This window comes from Cynocephalus volans, chromosome 16 (assembly GCF_027409185.1).
Source record: "Cynocephalus volans isolate mCynVol1 chromosome 16, mCynVol1.pri, whole genome shotgun sequence".
Classification (NCBI taxonomy): Eukaryota; Metazoa; Chordata; class Mammalia; order Dermoptera; family Cynocephalidae; genus Cynocephalus; species Cynocephalus volans.
The window spans coordinates 2,302,002-2,322,500 of NC_084475.1; the positions used below are offsets into that span (position 1 = coordinate 2,302,002).

At 54.8% G+C, this 20,499-nt stretch overlaps 1 protein-coding gene across 7 annotated transcripts in view; it reads right to left on the bottom strand.

The window, feature by feature from the left end:
• HDAC5 (histone deacetylase 5) overlaps positions 1 to 16,771 on the bottom strand; it is a 34,621-nt gene extending 17,850 nt beyond the window's left edge. For 2 of the 7 annotated variants that reach the window (XM_063081309.1, XM_063081305.1), the window contains exons 1-3: positions 16,639 to 16,771; positions 10,916 to 11,126; positions 3,972 to 4,043 (exon numbers count right to left, since the gene is read on the bottom strand). In XM_063081309.1, coding sequence (XP_062937379.1) covers positions 3,972 to 4,043; positions 10,916 to 10,937 — 94 coding nt within the window. In that variant the 5' untranslated portion in view covers positions 10,938 to 11,126; positions 16,639 to 16,771. Of the gene's footprint in view, positions 1 to 3,971; positions 4,467 to 10,915; positions 11,127 to 16,234; positions 16,404 to 16,638 lie in introns of those variants that run through there. The other 5 variants (XM_063081306.1, XM_063081308.1, XM_063081310.1 and 2 more) reach the window with 5 other exon arrangements.
• Between the last annotated feature and the right edge of the window lie 3,728 nt (positions 16,772 to 20,499).

Below are 20,499 nucleotides of genomic sequence, written 5' to 3' on the forward strand. Positions count from 1 at the left end.
CTTCCAGGAGTCCCAAGGCCCACTGGGGCCTTCCAGGAATGCTGGTGACACCCGTTGGCAGGCTGCTAGGCCCCATGATCCCTGTCCACACAGCCCCATACTCCAAACATGGCCTGAGTCCGCTAGTCCACTGACATCAGAATCACCTGAGACACGAATTGAAAATGTTGGTTCCTAGGCTGCCCTACAGAACTCAAATCTTTGTCCCCGCCCCAGAGCCTGGGAATCTGCATTTTGATACATTCCCCTGCTAATTCTGGGTTTCTTCTTTCTTTCTTTCTTTTTGTTTTTTTATTTCTCTTGGTAATTCTGATGCAACTGAAAGTTTGAGAACCACCACTTCACAGTGTCCCCAGGCTGCCTGCACTCATCTCTGCTGTCAACCTGACAGCTGTTACAGCTGTGTGTGTGGACACAGTTAATCAGATTTCCTGTCTGGCAGCTGTGCAGCAGGGTAGGGACAGCTGAGGGTCTCAAAAACAAGAAGAGGGGACAGGGTGGGAGGGAATGAGGGAAGAGGAGGTTGTCGGTACAGGGACGGGTATTCAACTTTGTTCCTGAGCTCCCTTCTCCCCTTGGGCATAGACAGGCCCACCACACGAGGCTGTGCAGGTTGTATACTGCACGTGGGCACTCAGCTAAGGAGGCGGTATGGGGCTGAAATCTGAAACACTCCAATTACTCAGCTATGCACATTGGCATGAGGATGCATCCACACAGAAGAGCCACCTTTTAAAAATCTGTATAAAAAGAGCTTTTGTGTGGACTAGTAACAGCTCTGCACAGAAACCTGAGTTCAAATCCCAGCTCTCACTCTGTGACCTTGGGCAAGTTCCTTAACCTCTCTAGTCCTTCTCAATTATAAAATATGGCTATTAATACCTTCCTGAAAGAGATAAGGTAAGTACCTGATACCTTTGTCACTTAGTACATTATAATATTAGTTCCCTTCCCACCCGAGTCTCGCCCTACTACCTTCCTGGCACCTCTACACCTACACACATGGCCCAAGCCCGGAATGGTCTGAAGAGCCTGAATAAGAATATCCAGGGCAAGTCCCAGTGCCAAACCTGAAGCCCATGGCACTTCCCAACATCCACAGCATTCCTTCCTGGCAAAAGCGGTATGCCTACTCTCCAGTGGGGAAAGGAGACTACTCCTCCATGCCTCTCAAAAGGCACACACACTGCGCAGGCACCAGCCCTACCCAGGACAGGACAGAGGGGAATCCAGGGTCCACAGAAGGGACAGAGGGAATTCCCCAGCTCTCCCTCCTTGGGAATCCCACACTGGAGTTCAAACTCCCAGGCTCCCCAAGCCAGAACCAGGTCTGGATGATGGTGCACTGGGCTGCGGCAGAAGAGCCAGGCAGAGACCCCATTCACCAAGGGAGATCTCTGGTCGCCACTAGCAGAAGCTGAGATTTGTCTCCCTCACAAAGCAAGGACAGCAGGGTGCACCCCTATCCCTCCTAGGCTCTGGTTCACCTGCAGGAGAGGTTCACCGTAGCTGTCTCTATTCACTCAGAGGGCAAACCCCCAGAACAGAGCCTAGAAACCCTGCCCGCAGTCCTGGACTCCAGCCCCCTCATGCCACACTCATTCATCCATGTGCTAGGCTCTGTGCTAGGTGCTGAGTAATGGCAGCGAACAAAACAGCCCAGAGAGCAAAGGTGCCCCTCAATCCACAGACTTGCTGCTGGAGGTGGCAGGTAGGCACCACCCTGGAAAGCTCCTCTCCCTAACCTTGGGCTGGGGAGCCCTGTGCAAGACATACTGCCCAAGAAAGCATCCCTGGACATCTGCTTTTTCAGCCACAGGCTTTTGCATCCTTTCTGGAGACTGATCAAGAGAGGAGGAAAGGAGGTGGGGGGATGGGAGAGGGTTAGGGAGGGAAACACCAGGCTGCCTGGGTCCTCATGGCCGTGTTTATCCGGGTTGGATTTTTTTTTTAACCCAAAGGTTAAAGTGTTTCTATTTGAAACATCTATTTACATTCCAGAGTCCAAAAAAAAACAAGGCTGCCGAGCTCCAGGCCTATATCTGTCCCCAGCCGCGTCACAGACACAGCATCAGAGCCGCGCAGGGGGAACATTCTTAGCCCTCTCCCTGAGCTGCTGAGGTGACTCACGCCTCCCTCCTGCCAGCATGGACCACACCACTGCTCAGAAGACCAGGCAGTGTCAAGAGGTGGAGAACAGGGGGGAGAAGGGATCTGCAAAGAGGGGATGCTAGGGGTCTGTGCAGGGGCGAACAGGCTTAGGAAAGAGATGGGGGAGCAGGATCCCAGCTTGCAAGGCTTCTGGGGTTTATCTTGAAAAGAGGTGAGCAAACAAACAAGAGAAACTTCAGGACAGCTGCTGGCTGCTGCTGGTAGGCAAGGGACTGCAGGGACAGGGCAGGATGGCTGGACTGATATGCCAAACAGGGTAGAGCTGCCCCCAAGTAGATGCTCTGCACAGCCATTCCATTGCTTTCCAAGAGACCAGCTGGAGTCCCAGAGGCTGTAGCTAAGGGCCAACAGGCAGGGACTTTAGCTAGAGCTGTAATCTTAACCAGACCAGGCCAAGAACCAGCCTTGTGTTTCTACCCCTTCCCAGGGGCCTACATGGGGACCCTGCAGAGCAGGCCCCAGAGGTATGCCCCCACCTCAGGAAAATGCATGGGTATCCTACAGGGCTGGTCCCCAGCATTATGCCTACCTCCCAAGGGACGCTGCAGGGCTAGCCTCCAGAGCTGTGCCCCTACATTAGGACACTACATGGGCATCCCTGCCCAGGCAGATGGCAGGCTATGTTTAAAGATTTTCCAAATCTTCCCAAAACATTCATCCTCTGACACACCCCAGTCCCACTACCGCCTTATCCCTGGACCACTCAGAGCCAAATCATGGGTACCTACAGATGCACACTGCTTCCACCTCCCAATTCTGCTTCCACCTCCCAATTCAAAGGTTGGTATCCAGAAGCAAGGACTCCCCATACACACATACACACACACACACATACACACATACACACACACACACACACACACACACTCGAGTGCCAAGCCACTACCAGGAGGGGCTGAGTAGGCATGAGTCCAGCAGGCCCCTCCCTGGAGGAAGCATCTTGTGGTGCCGGCCCGGTGGGGAGGCTGTGCCAGAAAGGCATGATGCTGCCAACAGGTTCCTGGGAGTGAAGGAAGGAGTGGCCCAGCTCTGGGGGACCCCACCCCCAGCCAAGGGCCAAAAATGTCCCTGCTGAGAAGGTGGCAGGGTTAGGGGGTCCTCAAACCTATCTGAGCCAGAGTAACACCTCTTCATCCTCATAAGATGGGAATAAACAGAGGCCTAAGAAGAGGAGAGATATGAGGACGCTAAGGGAGCCAAGCCCCCCAACATTCCAGCTGCCAGCCTTGCCAAGCTCTACCACAACTGCATCGAGCCTCCTCCCCAAGAGTCTGATTCCCAGGAGGATCCTGACCAGGGACTTGCGGAAGTCACTGCACTCGACCCTCTACCTCCAAGAACCAAGCCAGAGGAGCTGGGGTAAACTTTCTTCTTGTGGACATCCCAGCTACAGCTTCTTTCCCTGCCAAACCTGGGGAGTGAGCCACCTGAACGCAGGTCACTGACCCACTTCCTCCCCTCTGACCACGGTGCCAACTAGGACAGGAACCTCTAGTAAACCCCAGCCCCCAGCAGCTGATGCTGACCCTGCCGGAGGCCAAAGGGACTGGGAGAGATGCAGCAGAGTGCAGCAGGGAGGCATAACGCAAGGACAGGTTCTGGGCAAGGAGGGCAGGGGCATCAGGCAGGGATGCCCATTTCCTGAGCATGGCTCCCTCAGCCTCACACATTCTCAACAAAGCCCTCAAGAAAGATCTAAGCAGGACACCATCTCTGGGTAAGGCTCAGAACCAGATACTCAGCACCAAGAACGAGGATGCCCGATGGCTGAGGGCAGGCAGGGACACCAAGGCACTTACCTGCCACAGGGATGCTGTGCAGAGGAGTCCGTGGCAGGATTTCCAAGGATGGTTCCCGGCCTGACATCCCATCTGCTGAGAAACAGGATTCTGTCTCATAGATGGTCTGCAGCATCTCCACAAGCCCCTGAGCCTTGGGCACCAGCAGCATGCCAGGGAGGGGGCCGCCCGAGGCGGGGAGCCGACCAAAGCAAAGGTGGTTGAGCAGAGCCCGCGCTGCCTGGGGGCTCCCTCAGGCCACTGCTGCTGGGACCCGCACAGTGGAGAGGCGCCTCATCCGGCCTGGGTGCTTCTGGCAGCAGGAGGAGCTGGGAGGCCCTGGAGCTACAGGCCTAGCTCTCCTCTAGAGGGGCATCCGACCACCAGCCTGTCCTTAGTTCTCAGGAGCTGGGGTACAACTGAGCACTCAGGACAGGAAGGGGAGCTTAGCAGGCAGGCGGGCTCTCTGTGTTCCCTCCCAGCCCTAGGTGACAGCTCTGGGCCCAGCTCCCTGTTCCTCCTTCCCGAATGAGCCGCCGGCAGCTGGCAGGAGACTGAAATAGCAGTTGGGGGAGGGCCCTATCTATAAATAGGTGGAGCATGCTCAGGGAGCGCAGGCCGGCTGCCAGGAGCCCAGGCCTGGCGGAGGCCCCATGGGGGGAGGCGCATTCTACCCCAGGAGGAAGCGCCAGGCGAGGGGGATGGGCATAGGGAGGGCCTGCACTCAGGGCCAAGGCCACAGAGCTGGGTGGCCAGAGGCTGGGCTGGGGAAGGGCACAGGCCAGGGTATCCATGCATCTGGGAGCCAATCTGGCTGCTACTTTTGGCAAGCAAGATGGATGGAGACCAAGAAGCCAGATCCAACCTCTATCTTTCCTTCTGTCATCCACAGCAGGTAAAGGAATCGTAAGGGTCTGGGAGAGGGTGGCAGACATGGCCACCAGGCCTGCCCATGCACATTCCCTGGAGTCCTTCTAACAGCCGCATGGGCATCTGTTTAACTTCTGCTCTCCTGCAGAGCTGGGTGGTGCCTCCCACCCCTCAACCAGCAGGGAGACCCCTAAACGGCAACTAAATATCAGCTCCCTCCCACCCATTCTGGGGTATCACCACCAGAGGCTGCTCAGCTTCTTTCCAGGGGGCAGGGAAACTCTTATTGCACAGGCCTCCCCCAGCCCAGGTGAGGGGACCAGGTAGCACCTGCCCATTCTCAGAGCACAGGTAGCTCTTTCTTCACAATGTGTCAGGTGCAATGTTAAGAGCATCATATACATCACCTCAATTATTCTGCATGATGACCTCGGAATATACAAATGGGGAAACTGAGGTACAGAGCAATGAAGTCACTTGCTCTAGGTCATACAGCTGCTGAGGCTGATGGGGTAGGACTAGGATATCTGAGGATCAAGTCCAAGCTCCAATCACCACACCCCACAGCCTTCCATGCAAGGGAGTGCAGGAAACTGCCCCGGGGTTTCCATTAACAGGTACAATGATCCCCCAGTGCCCAAGTAGGAACAGAGTGTGGATCGCCTCCAAGAAGAGTCAAGAGGCTGTCAGCATCTAGCCCTTTCCCACCAGCCTCAGGCCTAGCAGGGCAGTCCCTGCTCCCTGGGCCCCGCTGAGACCTAGGGCTGGTGCACCATGAGGACTAGTGCCACCTGCCCACCCTCCCCATTGCTGGCCTACCCCTTCTCCTCAGGTTGTGACTCCCACTGGTACAGAGATCCTACTTGGCCTCCTGACATCACTGAAGCCTTTTAATAGCCTGGTTATTCCTGGGTCTTATCCCCCTCTCCCTTCCTGATATCACAGTTACTATTTTGGAGCCCCCTCCTGGCCCCTCCTTGCCCCTCACTCCAGGCACAGAGCCAGGGACACCTGTCCTCTCTCACTCTGGACTGGATGACCTCACCCTCCTGTCAGGAGCCTGGGAGAAGCTGGCCAACCAAGGACACAGTGGCTGCCCATCTTCCCAGCCAGCTTCCACCAGCCAGGGATGGCAAAGGGGCTCCTGCCCTCAGGTGGTGGGGAGAGCCACATATATAGGGGAGGTGGCCTAGGCAGGCCTTCCCAGGCCCTAGACTGGTGAGATGTGTAATTTGCTGGGGCGGAGGGGGGTGCCCAGTGGTAGAACAGGCGCAAAACAGGGGTCTGGAGCCACAGCTTCTTAGCCAGGGCAGACTCTAGAAGAAAGGCGATGGAGCAGTGCTCCTCTAAGAACTGGCACTGGGACATCTCAGAGTACGTCTGAGGACCTTATTCACCACCCCCTCCCCTAACCACACTGTGGCCAACCAGGCCCTCTCAAGAGGAAGGCAAGGAAAGGCCAAGGTCCCCATCCACGGGGTGACAGGTAGTAGACTCAAGGGAGCCCAGAAAGCCAGCGGCAGCTGCCCCTCCCAGCCCAGGACTCCACCCACCCACGCTGGGAGCAACCAGAAGGGCTGGCTAGCCCTGTCCTGGCTCTCGCTACCTGCCCCAGGCACAGGAGAGTGTGGCAGGAGAGGCCTGCTCTGGAGAAAAGGAAGTCATCAGTTAACACGACTCTAAAGCAGGGCCCCCAGAACCTAGAGCAGCCAGATGCCTAATGAAAGAGAGCTCCCTGCTTAGGGGAGATAGGAGCACCCAGGAGATGGGAGCTCTGAGCACCATTACAGCTTCCGTGAAGGGGGGAGCTAAGTGTCAGACACTGCCAGAAAATCCTCAACACAGTTCCCAGAATCCTCCAGGGAAACAGGAGAGGAGGCCCGGGGTGGGGGCAGGTGCTCTTCTTGCTTCTGAGATTCAGGTGATGCAACAAGGTGTTCCTAATATCTAACCTCAATCCTTGCTGCTACAGTCCCTCTTCTTGTGGTTCATTTCTCCTCTCCATCCCCACCCATCCAGTGCTCCCATGTGTCATCCCACAGACCTTATGGGGCACCCACTCAGCCTGAGGTACATGAACCTCCCACAGAACCAGAACTGTCCTCCCCAAACCACAGTGACTCCATCCCCTCCCTCAAAAGTTGGGCCGGCCCGTGGCTCACTCGGGAGAGTGCGGTGCTGAGAACACCAAGGCCCCGGGTTCGGATCCCATATACGGATGGCCGGTTCGCTCACTGGCTGAGCGTGGTGCTCACAACACCAAGTCAAGGGTTAAGATCCCCTTACCGGTCATCTTTTAAAAAAAAAAAAAAAAAAAAAGTTGCACACTGGCCTCCAAACCCCCTGAATCAGGAGGAGGGGAAGGGCCCGATATTGGCTCCTTGAGCTCTTCCAGGTTCCCATTTCCTGGGCCCAAAAGGCTGAGGTGGAGCCCTGATTGAAAGTGAAAAAGCAAGGTCTGCTTTGTGCACAGTAAAAAAGCCAAGGCCTGGCCCAGGCGTACCCTGGATGGAGTGTGAGATGCCAGCTGCCCTGGGGCCCTGGAGACATCAGGCCTGCCTGCCCTCCAGTTCTTTCCTGCCCTTCCAGCCCAGTCGTGCTGGAGCCAGTCAGCATGGCCTGGGAGCTGCCATGTGCCAGCTCCCATGCAACGTGCTGGCTGAACCCTCTCATTTGAAACCAAGTCCAGGAAAGATGTGAACCTACTTTGGCATCTTCCACTTCCCTTCAGGGCTGACCCTGCCTCCTCCGGCCTTCCCATTCTAAGCCTTCAATCCCTTTGGAATGATGGAGCAGGGAAGAGGAGCAGGGAGCAGATCTGGAGTGAGCACAGAGGTGTGCCAGGAGGCATCAAAATGGAGAAGGGAGGCCAGTCCACTTCCCAGACCCCTGTCCCACGCCAGCACTGACCCACTTTCTCCTCCACGGGGCTGGTTACCTGCCTTCCTCAGGGGCTCAGAGACAGAGCCAGAGGCTGGGAGGCAGGACGCCGAGGTTCCTGGCTCCACCCCACACCCATGCCCCAGTTTCTCTGGTCACCCAGAAAGGAGGGGGCAGCCGCCCTCCTCCTGGGAAAGGGAAGGAGAGAAAGTGTGGAGGGTTCTGGGAGGTGCTGGGCAGGCAAGTGTTGTCATGAAGCTTGTCTCCCTCCCACGCTAGGGATAAGGAAACTGGCCACCTTCTCCAGGGCCCTGCCGCCACCCAGACTGGCTGGCATGGTAGGCCTCGCTCTTGCCCTCTCCCCTGGGCAACAGCACAGAGGACAGGGTATGACAAGAGCAGACCTAGGTCCCAGGGAGTTCCTCAGCCTGGCTGGGCCGAGCCTAGGCTAGGGCAGATTCTGTCAGTCCTTCAACCCCGCTGAGGAGAAGACGCAGAAACGATAAGTTCCAGAATAATAAAGAAAGCCTCAATCTTCAAGCCCCGTTTTGCCTGAAGAAGAGGCAGAGACCAAGATGGCCCCCTCAGGTTAGCAGGCAGCCCTTTCGGTGGCCTCTGCCTGTACTCCCAGGACTACAAAAGAGGCAAATAAAGTGAAATGCCGGCCTGCAGCCGACCCAGAGTAAGCGGGTCAGCTCCCGCCCCCGGGACAGTGAGTCCAGAAGTTGCCTTGAGTCTCCATCTGCCGCCCCTACCAGGCACTCTCTCTTACTAGCTTGTTTGCTATGAGGGCAGGGATGGACCATCTCGTATTTTCTTCTGTCCCCCCACGGGCCGAGCTTGCTGATACTCAGCAAGGACTTGCCAAATAGAAAAGCTCCCATGCAGAAAACTCTGCCCTCACTCAGCCTTGCTGTTCGGCGCCCCAGGGAAAGAGAAGCGAGTGTCCAGGGGTGCGGGAGAGGGTGGAGGGGCTCGGGGCTGGGGCACCCAGGCCCTGGGGACGAAGCGCTCCCATCAGTCCTGCCTCTATCCCCTGCTCCACTGCCCCATACCTTTCCTTCTTGGGGCTCTCTAGGGGTGTCCACAGGGAGGTGGATAGCCAGGCTGAGGAACCCACGTGCTCTGGCTACAATTCGTGGTTTCACTTTACTTCTGTGGAGTCCCCAGGCACGTGGTTTCCAGGCTCTGCCAGGCACTCCTCCCGCGCCCCAGCCCAGATGCCAGCCTGAGCTCTGGGAATCACGGATGCTGGCCCCTCACAGAGGAAGAGCTAAGCAGAGAGGCTGGCGGGCTCCCTGGCCCAGAGCAGTGATAACCCCCCAACTGGAAGAGCCTGTGCCAGAACCCCAGGAAAACTCTGTGGCAAGGGCCTCATGGGGACACCCCCAAGCAATGACCCCAGTTCTGCAGCCTCTCAACAGTCCTCTGATGAGGTTCCCAATCCCTGGCCCCCTCCTTCTCTCCTTCCCTCCCCAGCACAGAGAAGACAGCATCTCCCCCTGCTGGGGGCAGGTGGAAAGCTGGTGGAAAGCCAGCCAGGAGGCAGGGCCAATTCCACAGGCCCCATTCAGGAGGCCCATCCTGGCCAGGGCACAGCAGCTACTCCCAAGCTGCCCGGCTCCTGCGCTGGTGAAAATCTCCAGCTACCATCATGGGAACTCAAACCCCCAGTGTCTGAAAAGCAACCCAATAATTTCATCTATCCTGGGCTGATTACTATAACCTCCCACTGTAAGGGAATGAAACCCCAAAGCTAGGAAATGTCCTTCCCAAGCTACCAACATATGCTTCTGGTCAGCTTCTATTCCCTTGGCCAAGGGTTAGACCCCAGCCCACATGTGAAGCAGGGACTGGAGATGACTGCTGGACAGGTCAGCGTCAATAACTCAGAAGAAAGGAGAAGCTGGCATTACTTCCAGACACAACCGACTCTGCTAGGGGCAGTGTCCTGCTAAGATGCACAAGGGACTGACTGATGAACATCCATCAGGCCTCTCCTTTCCCTTCGCCAACTGAGCCTAAGAGGAGGATGCAGGAAGACAGAGCTTAACAGCCCACCTGGCACAACCCCTACAGGTTAAATGAAGGCAAGGGCAGAGACAGGAGGATCTGGGGGGAACCACAAACCCTGCAGGAGGAACAGTGGGGAACAAAATGAGGAGTGAGTGGCCTGGACCCCACGCCAATGCTGCTTGTATACTATCCTGCAAGTGGGTTTTCATCCTAGGCCCTAATTTCCCTATCTCTAAAAGAAGGAAAAATATTCAGGCACCCCTACAGAAAAAGATGTGTGGGATGTGATGGACCACAGATGGCTAAAGTTGAGCAAGATGGACTCTGAACCTTTAAGACTATGCAGAAGAAGAAAGCCAAGGAGAGAAGGCAGTTATTACTCTGACCACACTGACCCGTGACCCTCCTGGGAAACTCCAGAGGGTCCAGCTCAGGCTACTTGGACACATCCTCATGGGCACACATCCAGACCCACCCGTACATAAGCTGCCTGGAGTCCCACCCATACACTATTTTTGGCAACACTGAGCAAGGTCCTAGGAGTAGAGAAAAATAGGAAATCTCAGAGTAAAAGATCCCAAATTAGGAATCCACCATGTCCAGGGTCCAAGAGGAAGTGGGGTGGCCTACCTGGACTCAGAGGAGGGCTGAGACCCCTCTACAGACACGTCACCCCACCCTCACCCCAATACCACACACCCAAGCATAGAAGTTAAGGTCTAGGGCCCTGCAACCTCAACTAAGAAAAAAGTATGGAACACAGAGAAACATTCCACCAAGAACAGCAGCCGCCACCACAAAAAGGAAGCTGGGCACTCAGCAAGAGTAAGACAGTTCTTCCAACACCATCCTGGATTGCCCAGAGAGGCTCAGGGCTACACATCTCCCCTCGGGCCTGCCTGTCTTGGCTAACAGGGCAGGGCAGAGCTGGAACCGAAGGCCCCCAAGTTGAGAGGGCAGGTATGGGGGCAGAGTGGGACCCACATCCCCCCAGAGCCAGGCTGGGCCATCAGCCCATTACTTCCCAGGTCTACCTCATGGCTGGCTCCATCCTTTTCTTGCAACACTTCTCCACTCCTGACCCCTTGCTCCCTCACAGTTCAGACTCTGAAGGTCAGCTGCTCCAGGCTGGATACCCACACAGCCCACTAAAGCCAAAGCCACCCCAGGGTGCTCCTCTCCAACCTCCCAGCTCTTACCCGACTCGTTGGGAGAGTTCATGCCGGCTCTGGGCCCGCAGGAAGCTGGCGTTGGGGGCTGGGACGGGAGGGGGTGGAGCTGCGGTGATGTCAAGAGAGACAGACGATAACAGACAGACGGACGGGATGGGAGCCCAGGGCCGCCGTGCCTCTAATGCCCATCCGAGGCCATCCTTCGGGGCGAGGCAGTCAGGCACTCAGAACGGCATCCCTGGAGAGAGACGGAGCAGGGTTAGAGGCCCCCAACTCAGGAATCTGACAGTCAAAGGAGGCCGTGGAGCTTGTCAGTTTACATCTAGGGAAGAGAGGAAGGGACACCAGCCCAGGGGCATAGACGGAATCAACTGAAATGGACCAGACCTTGATTTCTTCTCTTCCTAATTAGTGAGACTTCTAGCGTTCAAGGGATAGAAAATGGCTATGGTGGCCACACACAAACTCCTTTTTAGGTGACAGTGTCCACTGCCAGGAGGGGAAATCTTACAGACTCCCAAAGGTGCCTGATGTGGGACCAAAGGTATGCACCAAAGGAGAAAGTGGAGAGAGGCTTCTGACTTCTGTCCATGACAGTGGGAAGATTCAGGGCTGATCTGGAGTCCCTGGCAGAAGTGAAGAGAGAAACTGGTATCCCAGACCCAGTAGCCTAAGCTGGGAATCCCAGGGAGAGAATCATCGTCTCCCTACTTTTTGATCCTTGTGCCACCCAACTCCGGAAATGTGGATGTGCTTCTGTCTTGGTCTCCCCCCATTCAACAATGGGTCAGGGCAAGAGGGGATGTTTCCAGGAACTGGGAAAGTCAGAGACATTTATTCCAGATCCAGCACCCCAGTCTGGGGCCCCAGGGCCCAAGCCCAGGGCCTTGTGTGTGTTGCACAAGTTGTGCCCTGTGCAAGGAAGACTGGCCCAGCGGGGTACGAAATCCAGCCTGTGCTCTGCCTACCAAACCATGGCCTGACAGATGCTGAGTCCACCCAGAACAAGGGACACCTCTTTCCAGTTAGTACAAAGACATCGAAAGGCCCAGCAGTAGCTCTGCTAAGGCCAATACAGTAATGGCTGATGTACTACAGGACCATGGGTTTGCCAATCAGTCCCCACTCCTTCAGCTCTCCCCGACAGCAGCCCCAAAGTCAGTCCTCAAGCCTCAGACACCATCAGGCACCCACCTGGGCCCAACCCTAAACAGCGTACGATCCACCCCAGACATAACTTCATTCATTTGCTTCCAAATGAAGGCAGGCCCTCCAATACCCAACGAAAGTGAGATAGCAGGAAGCGATCAGAGGAGGCTGAGGGATGTTGGACGTTTAAGCCCTAACTCTGTTCCCCAAGCCTCAAACAGGCAATCAGACTGCCTCCTGGACAGCCCCACCTCCTGGCAGTACTAATGCTCAGTAAACCTTACATTCTCATCAAGGATTCCAGGGGTGGGGTCCATTTGGAGCCCAGAAGTCAGCCATGGCAGGGACACACACACACACACAGACACACACACACACACACACACAGACACACACACACACAGAGACACACACACACACACACACACACACACACACGATCTTAAGGTCTTAGGCCGGCCTGCTGCCCCCTGCTCTCGCCCACAGGGCTTAGACTCTATGCCTGGAGAAAGATGCACTCAGATTGGGGTGGGGGCAGAGTTGAAGGGGCTGAATTGCTCCTGACAGGCACAGGTGTGGGGTAAGGACAAAAGAGACTATGCAGGGCTGGGGCCAAGCTCAGGAATGCGGCAGGTGGGGCTGCTGGTGCCCTGGCAGGGCCCGCGTGGGCAGGTAGCTCAGCCCATGCCCACACCAGGACTGGCGCCCGGTCCTGCTCACACCCTTTCCCGTGGGCCGGGGAACACAGGTTCAGAAATTCCCACGATTCCCAGCAGCCTGAATAGCCCAGCCCATTCCATAGTGAGAGGCACGTCCACATCAGGGCACTCAGAAGGAGCAGAGCCCCAGTGGTAAAAAACTGGGTTAAGCTCAGCCCGCAGCCCCCAGCCCCCATCATCCTCACCCACCCACCCTCTCTCTGGGTCTTAAAGGTGGTGATCCTCACCCACTGTGGAGAAGAGGAAGGGAGTGGCTCCTAGAACTCACAGTGGGCTCAGGACTCACCACCCCATAGGATTCAGCTGGACTCCTGGGCCCCCGTTCACCTATAAAGACTGCCTGCCAACACCCCCATCAAGTCTCCCGAGTGTCAGGGCCTCCCTGTGAAACAAAGCAGCGTTCATGGCCTGATCAGGACAGACAGAGATTCTTGTTTGGGGTGGGGCATGAAGGGGAAAAGGGCAGTCTGATGTTCAGAACCTGGGCTATTTGTTTCTGCCTCTGCCAGAGAAACTCGAAGACTATTGTTATATGAGGGTCTTGGTGGGCAGTCAAGGACCAGGAACTGTGTGGCTCCTGGATGACCCAACATTTGGTTGCTAAACCAGTGAGCAGCTCAGCTTCCACGACATCATAAGTAGGCAGACCCCCACGGCCCTACCCCTCTACTCCCACCCTGGTGGCCACCTCCTTCTTCCAGACAGACCTCACTCCAGGATCCAAACCCACCCCGCACCTCCGGGCAGAACAGCAGGGCAAGGAAGAATGAGGGGACCTGGCTGCTTCTCACCCTATAAGCTCATGGATAAGGAGGGAGAAGTAGGGCAGAAACCCTAGGGAGACATCCCTCAACCCTCACGAGCAGTAAAAACTCTGGCAGAGGGTGGGAAGAAGACGGGAGACACTGAGCAGTGTAATGCCCCAAAGGCCACAAGTTCACGATGTTGCCCTACAGGGATCTTGTCCCGCAAACAACTCCCTTTGAATTCCTGGGGAGTCAGGAGTCCCTTGGAGGGCCTCTCCAGAACCAGGACTCTCAACACAGCAGCTCTGGCCCTGCTAGAGGCAGGCCGAAGTCCTGAGCATACAGGCCTGGGCCACCTCCCAGTCACAGGTGGCAGGGTCGAGCAGCCTGAACCAAGTCTTGTGAGCCTGAGATTGCTTTACTCTGCCCCAACAACTTAATTCAAAAGCTATAAGCCCAGGCATCCCATCCAAAGGCACTAAGGACTTCTCAACTCGACCCCTCCTGACCATGGCCACAGCAGACCACTTTCCCCAGCCTCCCAGAGCTTCCACTGCTTTGTGCCTCCCCCAAGCTGGGCCAACAGAAGGACCAGAGCCACACAGCATGGCTGACTGCATGGCTGACTTGAACGTCCAGGCCCAAAACTAAGGAAAGGGGGAGGGCAACAGGGGAGGAAAAGGCACCAGGCTGACAAATTCATTTTTGCAATCGGCCCATTTCTGCTTGTCTGCTCAGACGCAGCTCCAGGCATCTGCACAAGCCAGATGGAGGAGGCTGCTATTTCTAGAAAAAAAAAGGGGGGGGGAGGAAGGGGGGAGATGGAGGCAGAGGGCAGAAGACGGGGTCTGTTAGCCCTAAAAAGCTCAGGCAGAAGGATAACCCCTCCCCAGCACTACCAGACAGGGTCCTCATTCAAAAAAGGGCTGGGGCTGGGACTGGGGTGAGGTGTGGTGGGGGAGAAAAAAGGCAGAGAAAGTTTAATTAGCCAAAGTCAGCTACAATAGGCCCCCTCACGGGCTGCATCAGGTTTTCATTCATGAGCAACCGACAGTGCTCCAAAAATGCCAAGAACCGCCCCCCCTTGCTGTCTCTCCCTCACCTCCCCCCCCACCCAGAGGAGCGCGTCCTCTAGCAGGCTGGCTGAGCCTGATGCCGTGTTCCAGACATCCCTCCTCAAAGGGATGTGAGTAGGAAGAATTAATTATTAAAGAGCAGCTGGTACTTCAGCACCAACTATACTACCCCCAGCTCCAACAGACGATCCCTCCTTCCCCCACTATGCAGAAACAAACGACCCCCTGCCATTCTCAGGCCCCATTTTTAAACACATTTTTAAACACACAGCTAAGATGCCACCCCTAGGGAAGGGAAAGCAAAACCTTTGTCTCTGCAGCTACTTGGTGGGTGGGGCATATGATATTGCTGTCCCCCCCACACACACACTCCAAATTACACCATCCAGCCAAAGTAGGATACATTGGGGAAGAAGGGGAGGTTGGCACAGAGCTAACATTTCCTACAACCTTGCCCCCAAGTAACCTGCACCTGGGATCTGCCTCTCCAGCCCCTAGTGTACATTCATTCCCAGGACAGAACGGAGATGCTGGGGGCCCACTCCTCCAACCCAAAGAGACCCCTACCTGCCTTGTCAAGGCTTAGCCAAGATCCAAGTCCAAGTGGAGAGGGGGCAGAGAGAGGATTCAAGAAAAAGGGAAGGAGGCAAACCAAGACTACTCAAGCTCTGTGTTGAGGGAAGATGGGGAAGGAGGAAAAAGACTAGGATGAAGAAGCAGGCATCCCCCAACATGCTCACCCACCATCCCCAGCCCACCCCAGCATTTCGACAGCCAGAACAAGCTCAGGGGCCCTGGTGCCTGGGGCTTGGGAGGCTGAAGACCCTCCGTGTGTACATCCTCTGAACCTAAGAGGAGATCCAGAGCAGGCCCCAGCACCAGGCTCCAATCCTGCACGGCAATCTGGCCAGGGGTCCCTCCGGCCAAGACTCCTGGTTCTCCCATCCCCTGCCTCCTTTTGTTCCTGGGATCTGGCTCCATCCTCTCCTCTCAGCTGGACCCTGAACACAATAACCCTGCCACCACCAGCACCCCCAAGCGCCAAAGCTCACTCCAGATCCCAGAAGCATGGTGGTCACTGTCAGAGTGGTGGATCCCTTTCGAACCCCCCACCCCAAAAGCAACTGCATCTGCTCCCCTTCCCTTTTAGGGACACGCCTCATCTCAGCAGGCCAAAGGCAAGGATATGGGGGGTCAAATCCTTCCCCAAAGGAAGCACCCCACCTCCCCTCTCTGCCCCCCACCTCAGGATCCCAGATGAATTACTTATCACCCCGCCAGTTCTCATCTTCCCTAGGGCCCCAGAGGAGGGTGGGGTAAGGAAGCCAACTGCCCCAAGTTAACAACGCACTGGCAGTGCCCAACCTCCACGAGATACAGACCCAGGATGAAAAATGGGGGGCATCCCCCCCAGACAAGAAGTGGGGGCGCTCCATTTCATCTCCTAGCTCTCTCCCTGGCTCCTGGTGTCAGGCAGGCGAAGAGGGTGGGAACAAACGCAGTAACGCCTCACGGAGGAGGGGGCAAGAATAATGGGAGAGGGAAGTAAGGTGGGCTCCGCAGTCCCCCTCCTCATGCATGGAAGTCAAGGACATAAAATCAAGGATGCGTTCTTAGCAATGGGGAGGAGTGCTGTGGGGGGACAGCGCCCCTCACCTCAGAGTACCAAGAAAGGGGTGTCCAGCGAAGCGCGGTCTGCACGGAATCCGGTGCAGGGCCCACATCGCTCTGCAACGCAACATGCGCCGTCGGGAAGGGGGCAGCCCCTGCCGGTCTCCGGGCCATCTGGGGGCGGGGGGCGCGGGAAGGCGGGCCCCTCCCTTACCTGCAGGGAAGGCGCCCCTGCATGAGAAGGGCGGGGAGGGGCGGAGGGGGTGCGTGCAGCCACCCCGAGGCCTGGCTCCCGGGCTGCCGATGCTCTCGGGGGCGCCGGCTGGCACCCGGGCGCCAGGAGGAAGGAAGGGGGGCGCGGAGCGGGGAGCCCGCGGGCAGCGACGGCAGGAGGAGGAGGCGCCGCCTCGCGTCCCGGGGGCCGAGGGAGACGGGATCGGCTCGCTCACCCCCTGCGGCTCGAGCTCCGGCTTCGCGGGCGGCGGCGGCAGCAGCGGCGGCGACAGCAGCGGCAGCGCCTCCTCGACGGCTCCTCCATCTTTGCGGCGGCTCCTCCGGCTCCGCTCGCCGCCGCCACCAACAACAACATTCGGAGACGTCACTCCCGTCACGTGACCCGACCCGGAGCTAAAAATAGACCCAGACCCCCCCCTCCCGCCGCCTCAACTTCAGCCACCACCAACCCCGCCCCTAGCGCTCGGCCCTCCCCGCTGGGCGGGGCCAGCAGCGCCACCGGGACAGCTTCTTAAAGGGTCCGAGCCCGCGAAGGGCTGGGTGGGAGGGGGTGGAAGGAGCGCTGCAGGGGCCGGGGCTGGCTGCTGGGGCTGGCCTTGGGGAGCTATGTTTTTTCCCTGCGCTTCCTCGACTTCCTTTTCAAACCGTGGATGGTGCCACCGTTGCCTGCTTCAGCGGCTCCCTATCGCGCCCTCCCGCGGCGGCGGAGGGGAACTGGAGATGGATTCCCGGGGGCTAGGAGGGCCTCCGAGGCTCCTGCTGGGGGCCAGCTGGGGGTGGATGGATCGGACAGGTCTCCAACGCGCCAGATCTGACCGCACACCCTGCATCCGCGCCAGGGAAAGAAAGGCCCGGGAAAGGCCAGGATACGGTTGTAACAGTCCGAGACCTTCTAAAGGACAGACCAGGAGCCGGAAAGACTTCTGGTCCCTGACTTTGTCGCCCTCCTCTCTGCAACTCCCCTTGGACACAGTATGAGTATGTAAGATGAAACCTAGACTGTTTGTCAAGGACCTAGCAATTCAGAATAACAAAAATTTATTCTCAGGAAATAAACATTGCCGTGTTCAAAAATGAGCATAGAAGGAAAGAGATTGTTTTCATAATGAGGTGAAAAGTTAGAAACAACCTAAATATCCATCAATAGGGGATTGGCAAATAAACTAGGGGACATTCATTCAGTAGAATGCCATCCAGTCCGAGAGAGGAGTTAGGGAGTAATTGGGTAAGGGACGCAAAGAATATGATTTGTAATAATGAACGTGCTAATAATATTGATTTGATCATCACATACTGTACACAAATACTTATAGTCAACTTTGCACCCTATAAATATATGTATAATCAATTATGTTTCAATTGAAAAAATAAATTAAAAAATATATATGCAGATCTATATTGACCTGAAAAGATGTTATATTGTTTTGTCGAAAATCAGTAATCAAAGAAGCAGCACTGAATTGTTCCGTTATTGTAAATGACAACAACAAACTAGATTCATATGTCTGAGTGCATATGTATATAAAAAGCCTGGAGAGATATATACCAAAATGTTTATCTTTACTTTTATGTTTGGTGGCTGGTCTATTGGAGGATTCAAACCCTTGACTTTGGTGATATCAGCACCATGCTCCCAAGCGAACTAACTGGCCAGGTTTACTTTCTTCTTTGCCTTTTCTGTATATCTGAAATTTTTTATTAGTTCTGTATTACTTACCTAATCAGAGAAAGTAAAAGACATACATAAATGTTTCTGTAATAAGTGATAAAGATTCTTCCTAAAAAGAATCTCATGAATCTGTCCACTCCCATCCATCTCCATTCCCACCCCTCTTCTGAGCCAAAGCACCCTCACTGAGATACTGTAACCGCCCCCCAACCCATCCACTCCCTTCTGGCAAAGCCAGAGTAACCTTTTTAGAACACAAATCTAATTAAGAAAGGGCTTGAAACCTTTCCAATTTTGTCACTGATATCTGTAACTGGTCCTGAAAAGTTTTCAAACTTTAGGGTATTTACAAATCACCTGAAGAGCTTATTCTAAATGGTAATTCTTGGACCCCACCTCCAGAGCTTATTTTTAAGTGGGAGTGAGACCCAGAAATCTTGATTTTTACTAAGTACCCCAGGGGATTTTGCTGCAACTGGTCCTCTCCTTGTAGGTGGGACAAAAACCAGCTGAAAGTTTCTGCATGATCTGATCCCCTACCTACCTCACCTCTCTTCCCTTAGCTCTCTGTACTCCAGCCATGTGGCCTTTCTCTCATGTCTTTAAACAATATGCTTTTTGCTCTTCGGGGCCTTTGCACAGGCTGTTTTTTCTTTCTGGAATGCTCTCCTCCCCTCTTCTCTTTGCCTGACTAAATGCTCCAGAAGTTATAAGAATTTACCATATGGGGCCCTGATGAGCCTTCAGATTTCTGCTTCTCAGGTTAAGTGGGGACTGAATAATTTAGCATTCATTCTACATATGTTTTTTGAGTGCCTGTGGTAGGTGCTGGGGATATACAGATGATTCTGCCTTTAAGGAACTTAAAGTTCCTTACAAAGAATAGAACTGTCTTCTGTTATGAGTCCATAAGTTAGGCAGAGACCCTCGCCAGGAGGATCCTGCAGATGGGATCTGGTAGCTGACTGGGAAACTTCTGACTCTGGGAACCAGTATTGAATTTGGCCTCTCGGTAAAAGGAAATAAATCTCGGAGGAGAGCCAGGCATTTACCTTATAGAGCCTGACAGATGGCAGCACAATTGGACTTTGAAAAGGGGCTGGGAGAGGAATGAGGAGTGGCGAACAACACTGCTAGGGGCTCTGGGAGTTGCTGTCTTATCTGGAATCATGAGAAATGTCCTGGCCAGTACTTGGGGCAAGAGATAGAGCAAACTTCCTCCCTGCTTGGTGGACACTGCTGAACTGACAGCACCCACCTCCTCCCCACGCCCTCTCACTTACCCAAGGGTCTGTGCCCTCTAAGGTTAGCAATGCCTGGGGAGCAACTGGGTACCAGTTCAGATGTGCCCTCTCTTCCAAACTCTCAGCCAGAATTTCTCCTAGATGGAAATATTCAGATCCATGGGCAGGATTCCAAAGTCTCTAGGGAGGCTCTGGCCAGAGCGATCTAGCCCACAGTTCAGGTCCCTGGAGGGGCCATACTTAAGTGGCCCTAGTTACCTCCGAAGAGTGACTGGAGTGGAAAAAGTCCAGTTCTACCTAAATCCAGCCTTGAACAGAAAATAATATAGAATGAGGAAGAAGCGAGCTGATAAACCCAAGTAATAAGCATTTACTAGATATTTATCAAAAACAATATGCACTTTTTAAAGCTTTTATCAATGACCAAAGGTGCATTGTACACAAAAGCATCTTGTATATATTCCATTCAACAAGAACTTATTGAGCATGTTGAAAGTTATGAGGCCAGCACAATGTTAGGCACTATGGGGACTGCAAAAAATAGAAAGAGGAGGAGCAAGAGAAGGAGGAGCAAGGGCAGGGAGGACGAAGGAGGGGAAGAGGAGGAAAGGAAGAAAACAAGACAAGAGGTGAGAAAACCTGGCTCTTAGGGACAATTCCATCCCGTGTGCTATTGGATGAGTCATTTCCCTCAGAACCTTGGTCTCCTTATCTGGGAAATAGGACTTGGATTTCTGTTCTCTGTGGTCCCTTTCAGTCTGGCATTCTGTGAGTCCCACATGAGATGATGACAAATATGACAATGTCCAGCATAGTGCCGGGCTTTGAAGTTTAGGCTGGACCTTCCTTCCTTCAGGATTCTTCAAGCTCAGTCCTCTGCTTGGGCTGTTTACAATGCCCAGTCCTACCCTGAGCCAGAAGAAAGTTTATTTCTGGGCAAACAATCTATGAGCCCCTGGGCACAAAACAAAGCCAACCTCACTGAGGACTGAGTTATGCAGCGTGTAATGAAAGTTACTCAGAGTGTGTTTTCTCTTTCTCTCTCTGGGCTCCGTATCTTTATCTGTACGATGAGAGGGGTGGACTGGATTTCCTTCCTTTCAGCTGGAACTTTCTGGATGGTCCAACAAGGTGAAACAATTTCTTCGTCCTTTCCCTTCCTC